General features: G+C 42.2%; 1 protein-coding gene across 1 annotated transcript in view; it reads left to right on the top strand.

Annotated features, from left to right (window-relative positions):
- Positions 1 to 3,732: 3,732 nt before the first annotated feature.
- RHOJ (ras homolog family member J) overlaps positions 3,733 to 8,336 on the top strand; it is a 65,948-nt gene continuing 61,344 nt past the window's right edge. Inside the window, exon 1 of the mRNA XM_068148927.1 lies at positions 3,733 to 4,462. Coding sequence (XP_068005028.1) covers positions 4,285 to 4,462 — 178 coding nt within the window. The 5' untranslated portion in view covers positions 3,733 to 4,284. The remainder of the gene's footprint in view (positions 4,463 to 8,336) is intronic.

The raw sequence follows: 8,336 nt of genomic DNA, 5'->3' as shown, positions 1-8,336 counted from the left end.
CTAGAGAAAAAAAGTGATTATACTTTGCTGCAATTAAACCAGCTCTTAAGATATTTTGGTCCAGCTCATCCAAATGATGCTAAACAAAGTTAAAATAATGAGTTGGAAGAATGAGTTTGAGTCCAGATATAGGTCTTATTTTACAACTTTATCATAACTCCTCTGAAACTGAATGTATCATTTATGTGGGTAAAGCAAAAATACAGACTTCAATTTGAGTTGTACAGGCAAGATATCAGTCTTTCATACCTTCAAGACAAAATCACCTTGTTGGCCTCTTCCAGGTAAGTCATTAGATAGGATCTAACACGGCAGCTGCAGTTCCATTGTGCATGCTAGGTGAGGTTAGCTCTTTTATTGGTGGATCTTAGCAAAAATTGGTTTTCCACAAAGCTTCCCATTCATCAGAGTTTAGAACTGGAAAGGTTCACAAAGTATTTCAAGTTCAGCCCTTTGATATTTTGAGTATCATAGAATCTTAGCATGGATTAGGTTGGAAGGGACCTTTCAAGGTCATCTTGCCCATCTCCTCACTACAGTGAGCAGGGATGTCTTCAGCTAGGGCAAGTTACTCAGAGCCTCATTCAACCTCACCTTTTAATGTCTCCAGGTGTGTTGAGTTTGGCTGAGCTGGAGTTAATTCTCCCCAGAGCATCTTTACAGTGCTGTGTTTTGTGGTGCAGTAGCTAGGTGTTGACAACACACCAGTGTTTTGGCTACTGCTGAGACAAGCACCAAAGCTGTGCTTTTCCAGCATTTCCCCCGGGGAAAGTTTATAAACCATAGAATCATAGAATGGTTTGGGTTTGAAGGGACTTTTGTGGTGGGTTTAGGCTATGCCTTTAAAATATAGTTACAGATTTTGAGCATAAAAGTATCTAGAAGAAAACAGGGTGTACCATAATAATTCTTTCTCTCTTTGCTTCTGATCTTGGCTGGTTTTGCTTCACTTGGGACAGATTGATCTGCATATACTTCAGCTGACCTTGGCTAAGTCTAACCCAGTGCTTCTCTCTCTGCTCTTCTTTCTCTTATGGAACAGGGGGATGGGGATGGGGACAGTGGAACAGCTTCCCTGGTCTCTGACCAGGAGGGTTTTTGTGTTGTTTGCTGATTGTACATATCTGTATAATATTGTAAATACTGTATATTTTGTACATATTCATTGCATTCCATCATAGAGTGTAGATTTTGCTTTAAATACAGCTTCATTTGCTTATAACTGAGTTGGTCTGGCAAGGTTAATGTTGGGGGGCAAACTTCAACCCACCACAACTTTAAAGGGTCAGCTGGGAGAAGAGAGCCGCTCTCTTTCCCTGGCCAGTATGGAAAGATAGAGCATTATATCTTTTCTTCCCTCTGCAATTCTGCAATTAGTTTGCATCACTCTGCCATGGGCAGGGATACCTCCTGCTAGACCTAGTTGCTCAAGGTCCCATGACTTTGAACACTTCCAGAGCTGGAGCCTCTACAATTTATCTAGCCAACCTGTTTCAGTGCTTTACCACCCTCATGGTGAAGAATTTCTTCCTAATGTCTAATCTAAACTTAGCTTCCTCCAGTTTGAAGCCGTTATCCCTTTTCCTATCACTGCATGGCCTTGTAAAAAGTCCCTTTCCAGCAATCCTGTAGCCCACTTCAAATACCAGCAGACTGCTACAAGTTCTCCCCAGAGCCTTGTTTTCTCTTCGTAGGAGAGGTGTTCCAGCCCTCTGATCATCATTGTGGCCCTCCTCTGGACTTGCTGTAAAAGTTCTATTTCCTTCTTGTGTTAGAGGTTCCAGTCACATTGTGTCTGTGTAAAATGGGAAGCAAGATAGCCCTTGCTTTTGTCTGATAGAGGCAATGGGGAATAGAACTGTGAATTATTGGAACTTTTTGCTTCCTCAGACTCTGCAGTTACTTGCAACAGCATGCACTTATGTATTTGGAAAACTTACCCAACAAGGTCGGGAATCAAAGACATAGAGCGTATCAGTGTGCTGCTGCCTACTCAGCTACATAATAGCTAAGCAGAGGCCTAGACATGGAATTTAACCTTAATTGAAAGTAGAAAGAAGCTTAAAGAATAAATCCATGAAGGACTTGATGCTCCTCAGTATAATGCAGCTATGCTGCTGCTGGTGGAAATGATCAGCAGAGTTGATGCTTGGAGAATGGGGATTTAGATGCCTAGAGCTCACAAGTTTTCTTGGATAAACCTCAGACTTGGACTGTAGTTTTGAAGGTCAAAGAATGCCACCTGAACTCCTAACAGTGAGAAACCTTTTAGAGATGCTCCTGTGGTAATGTATGTGATGCTGGACCAAACATTGCCTGCTAAGATCCCTGTTGTCAACAGGGAGGAGGACATGAAGAAAAGGAAGTACAGGAGGCATAATACTAAAATTACTGAATGACCAAGACTCCTGAAAAGATAGTGCAAGCAGAGCTCCCTGGGGCTCCCCAGGTGAGCATACAGACCTTTTTCAACCTTGTTGATATGTTTTATCCATCTAGCACCTTTTGGGAAGGTGTTCAGGGCTGGTCTAGCACTCAATTCTCTGAAGAGTTCTGATATGGGGCTTAGCCTATCCAGGGGAGATTGACAGGTGGGTCTGCTGAACCTTTTCACTGCAAAAATTGAAGGACATGTGGCTTGGGGTTAAGGAGGTTTGTTGTTAAGGTTGTGATTGTCATTGCTCATGCAAACTGGGGCTAAGACAGTTCCTTTTTTAAGGTTGTGTTGGTTTTCACACATCTAGGTGTGCATTGCTCCAAGCCTGTGTGCTTTTGGGCATCTCTTTCCAAGCAGGCATGAGCAGGGTTGGGCGAGTATTCAGCACTGGTGTGCTTCCCTGTAGAGTCTCAGACAGGGGTTGCTTCCTCTTTCAAAGCTTTCAAGTCTCACAGAAGGGAAATGTAGTCAGCAGGATGTGCTGGGCTTCTGTACTGGGGTTTATGTTAATGTCTGGCTGGTTTCTGCTGGAAACTGAAAAAGCTTTCCTGTGGAAGGAGTGGGAAGTTTGGCCCTTCATGTGTGTATAGACTGTTACATATTTAAATGGAGAGAAGAATTTGGAGGCACGTGAAATGCCAGGACAAAACAAACAAGGGGGCAGTAATCATACAGTCTAAAGCTGGTTTTCCACAGATTGTTGTGCAGTGCTTCTATTTGTTTTTATTTTTTAATTCCTGTAACTCTTAATTCCTCTTTTTAATCCCTCTCCATGTTTACATATTTACACTAGGAAGGGGAAAATCCAGCCTCTTTAAATTATTATTAAGGAATAAGGGGAAATGCAATAGGAGCTTTATGAGTGGTTTATTATTTCTAACATAGTTCTTTAAAGAGCTATACACAGAAAATTGACATGAAACTTTACCTACCCAGTACAGCTCCTGTCTGCCTTCCCCCCTCCCCTCCCAAATGGAAGAAAATATCTATCCTGAGATCACAGGAGACTGAGGCTGGGAACAACAGACAACCCTGTGACATGACCACAGCTGCTAGCCTCCCCATACCCTGCCTATGCATGGAGGTCCAACACCCACGTCTCTAACAGCCTCCCTAAAATCCTCCTCGCTGGTCTCAGTGCCGGCAGCCCGGAGAGCAGCTCGAGTACGGGATAGAGCAGGAAGCCTGAAAACTTCATTCTGCAGAGAGACCTCTAGTGTTTTTCTTTCTCCATGTCCTGGCAGAGTTCCTCCAAAGTACAAATACACACAGAGCTCCCATTGTTTGCAGCCCTTCACAAGCCCACTGATCCTAATATGGAATTCAGCAGGAAACCCATGATTTCCTGACACACAGCAAGCTGGAGAAAGAAAGGAAAAACTCCATTAAAAACCTCCAGGCTCTCCTCCATGTTAGAAATGAAATGGAAAATGGAGTGGATTTAACAGGAATCCCTGATTGCTACAGCCAAGCTGGAGGAAGGGAGACGGGAATCAAAGCCACAGGCTGCTGATAATTTTTAAGTCGCAATAAATACTGCGAACTCTGGGGCAGGATGAAGATTTCCTGACTCGGCCGAAGGAGAAAGGACAGATTGCTTATTTATGATACTCCTCTCTGTATATTTAATTTATTCACCTCAATGATTCTCTTGACTGATCTGGTAATTGTTAGAAGCGGCTGTGACAGCCTGGAAACGTTAGTATGATTTCCTGAGTTTGAGACTTGCTGCCTCCCCCCTTCCCCAACTCAGGAAAAGTCAACACAATCGCACTTCATTTTTCCTTCATGTGCACTTGGAAATCCTGGGAGCAGCAAACACGGCAGCGGCAGCGGCAGCAGCAAGAATGAACTGCAAGAAAGAAGATGACAACTGCACTGACGGGAGCAGCAGTAACGCGAAGAAGATGTTAAAGTGTGTGGTGGTTGGGGATGGTGCCGTTGGGAAAACCTGTTTGCTGATGAGTTATGCCAACGATGCCTTCCCAGAGGAGTATGTCCCCACTGTGTTTGACCACTATGCAGGTAAGAAAGTGTTTTATAAGAAATCTAATTGAGAGCTGTAGGAGAGCCAGGTGAGACATAAAAGAAGTTCAAGGAGAGGATGGGTTACTTCTTATCCAGGAATGTGATTCAGGCCTGGATCATAGCCAGGCAGCTTAGATAGCAGCTCATACAAGTGGGGCAATGAAGGATTTGGTCAAGAAATTTATTTGTTTTCTTTCAATTTTTATTTTTGGTTTTGCCAATAAGCAGTGTTTGTGATGCAATTAAACTCACTGCATTTTTCAGACAATAAATATAATTCAGCATCCACTGATTTATATTCTTGCTTTGGTTTTGAGATTCTGAAGTTCTGAACTTCGCAGAGAGCAGTTGTGATGAATAGTGTATACCTAAAAATATAGGCTCTCTGTGATATTGTGCCTCATGGCGAAGGATGCATAAATCATTTATATCCTATTTAAGGAGTAATCTCTGAGAGAACCAGCATAGTCTCTTTTAGTACTATCTTTTTTTTAGTACTATCTTTTTAGTACTCTCCTTTCAGAGACATTTCTTACTCCATCTACAAATACATTTGAATACTATAACTTCACAGTAGGGAATGCAGAGGTGGTAAATTGTTTGAGTACTTTATAGTGAGGGAATGTGTAGTATAAGACAAAAAAAATAAACATAAGCAAGACTATTGATGATGTTCACTGTATTGCTGTGTAAAGCAGATCCACAGATTAAGCACAATATTCACAGGCCTCTTTCTGTAGCAATCACTTCTTTTACTCAGCTGTGTCCAAAGTTGTAGAACTGTTGTGATAGGCTAAAAGTGCTGCTCAAGCTTCTGCTTAGATTTTCCTCTTCCAGAGTCTGATGTTTTTCTTCTCTCACTGCTCCTTTGGTTTATGTTGCTGTTTATAAGGTCCCTGAAAAACAGATTCTAGGAGCACTGCAAAACTCATTGCTTATCTTGCAGCAGCAGTTAGAGTTTCCCTTATTCTATCCCCACCTCCTTAAAAACTGAATTTTTGTGGCGTGGCTTATCATAGATTTGGTATTCTGTAATGGGAAAAATCTCTGTTTTCATTCTGGCTTCATGTCAGGTTTAGCAGATGAACTGGCCAAACTAGACGGCTGTGTAATTGCAGAATCTGATCCATGGAAATGTGAGGATCTTTTCCTCCACAAGAGTGGGCAGTGTCACTTCGAATGCAAGCAACTCTCTCTTTCCTCTGCTCTTCCCACCAGACACATTAAATCCCATTTTGGAATTAAAAAAATTCTTTACCCAGACAAGATATAAGAACATTGCATAGTGGAAATAAGTACTTGCATGAGCCAAAAACCCTAAGGAAGCCTGGCTGTGTGGTTTTATGTCTCATATTGCAACAGCACCCACCATAATAAGCTGGGATCTGCTTGTCCTTGACAGTCTCTCTCCCAAGCAATACACTGGGTCCCAACACCCATTGCCCTTTTCTCTGCCATGCTCTCTGAATACCTCTGCATATGGAAAGACCACACAATAGCTCGTACCAGAGTGTGTATGCATTGTCCTGTGGGCTGGGTGGTTTTGATGGCATGGGCACACATGCATGTGTACACATATGAGAGCTGATGACAGCCAGGCAGGCTGGTACTCAGTGGGGGCACCACTCTGAGTTTCTTTTCCCTACCCAGTCACAGATGATTTGCAGGGACTTGCATTCTTTTTGTTTCCTCTCTGCCAAAAGTGGTTGAATTTGCCAGTGCACTCAAAAGTTACTGAGGGAAAGAAAGGTTGAGAGGATGGGAATATAAAGAGTGTCAATATTTAATCCGTATTTCCTTAGGGTGTCAGGTAAAAGCAGCATGCATGCACTTTTAAATCAGCCTACATTTTCAGTGTTTGAAGATTTAGACCTCTAAAATATCTCCAGCTATTATTATTTGCTTTCTTTACTACTATAGCACAGAAATATAAACTAAGAATGTTTTCAATGAGAAAGTTCAAAAATATAAGGGGGAAAAATAGCTCTATACATTAACATGCTGTTCTAAGATAAACTCTGTCCAGCAGTGGTTAAAACAAGAATTGATTAAAAATGGAATTTGGGGGTTTTGAGCAATCCCATCATTTATTAAACCACTTTCACTACAAAACTACACACAGAATAGAGCAGTGGAAATGAGTGTTGAAAAAATCCTACTCATAAAACATAAAATTATTACATGGCATAAAGTATAATGTAACCTGTTTTAAATACCATGGATATTGAGAGAGGAAAGAGCTCTTTAGGATCCTTACCTTTAGGATATTATCCTTTAGGATGTTTAGGATAGTATCCTTACCTTTACGATATTATGTTGCAACAGCCCCTGCCACATCTATCTTCATGGCAGTCCATGGTCAAGAGATGGGTAGCATGGCAGTACCATGGGCACAGCAGCACCATATGCATGGTGAGACCACAGGCACTGTGGCACGCAAGGAGGCTTCACACATGGGTAGATCCTACCGGGTTCAAAATTCAAAATCTCATTTGATTTTACCCCAAGGAACTGGTTTTGTTTACCCCTGCCTTTGCCCTTGCCAAAACCAACTGTTTCAACTTTCTCAATCAAGCTGAAACCATTTGATCCAGTTCTGTGCTGGAAATGCTCAAAAGCAATTAATTGCTGCAGACTTTTGCAAAGCTGCATTTCCCATTGAAGATTTTTCACCCAGGCATTATTACCAGCAGTGGCAAGCACTTTCTTTTGCCTCAGGGATCACAACCTGGTTGCAAGTCCCAAGACATTTACCAATTTCCTTCTTTTTAATGGAAAAATGGAAGGGGGTGTGTGTGGAAGCAGCATGGTGATCTCAGAGCGTTTCACACTGCCACGACTCCAGTGACTCAGGAGACAGTGATGCTGTCCAGCTCAGCATTGGGAAAAGCTCCAGCTGCACCATTGCTGTGGCCAAGGCATTAACCGTTCACAGCCCCCCACACCATCTATATCTGCTGCATTGCATCTTTTTAGTCACTTCCCTTTTAGTCACTGTCCTTTCGTGGCACAGATTAAGAAGGTGAACATACTGAAAAAGATGGCCCAGAAGAAGCAACTATCATTTCAATGGGCTGAGCTCCAGCAGTATGAGACCAGTACAGTACTTATCCAGTGTCTTTCACATGAAAGGGCTTGAAACCACTTTGTAACATTTGGGCCCAACCTGCCTCTACGAAAATCAAAGGCAGTAGATGAATTTCACCCAGGGAAGGAAGAGGCTTCCTGCAGATAACTCACATGTTACAACTCTGATACAGCAATGCCTGGGACAAAAGGCTATTGGTGTTTCACCATGTGTGCAGCTGCACTGTACAAAAGTCCAAAGCAGTTATTAGCTCCACAATAGTAATACTCTCCCACAGATTTCACCCACAGTCCACAAAAATGAATTTGTTCAGGGCTTATTGCCAGGACTGAGATATGATGGATGTAGAGTAGGGTCAGAGGCAATGACAGAGAGATGGGGAAGGGAAATTTTTTCGCTTGGATCCAAAAATGGTTTCTTTTGTCAGATGCATGGAAGTTTACATGTCTGGTTATTTCTCAAAGCATTTTCAAGAGGTTTTGCTGGAGACCAGAGTCCTGAGTAGGTTTCCTTACCTTTGGTGAAATTCCACGTTCCATACTGAAATGGTTTAGCCACAAGGTAAATGGCTGTTTCAAGGGCAGATGGACCAAAGTGCAATTCCAGTGACAAACAGGATATTACTGGCAATAACTATAACAATAGAGACTGTTTAGATAGCGAGTAGATGCTTTAACAGGCTGATTCCATTCCGTCTTTTGAACATCAAATGCTGATCTTCCATGAGCAAAAGTCTTTCAGCCAGGGTGACTCATATTGTGTCTAGCTATATGAGGCTATAAA

The sequence above is a fragment of the Melanerpes formicivorus genome, unplaced genomic scaffold (genome assembly GCF_026170545.1).
Source record: "Melanerpes formicivorus ecotype bairdi unplaced genomic scaffold, bMelFor1.0.p_v2 SCAF_17, whole genome shotgun sequence".
Taxonomy (NCBI): domain Eukaryota; kingdom Metazoa; phylum Chordata; class Aves; order Piciformes; family Picidae; genus Melanerpes; species Melanerpes formicivorus.
Note: the sequence above shows the minus strand (reverse complement) of the source record. Positions and strands in the feature narration are given on the sequence as shown.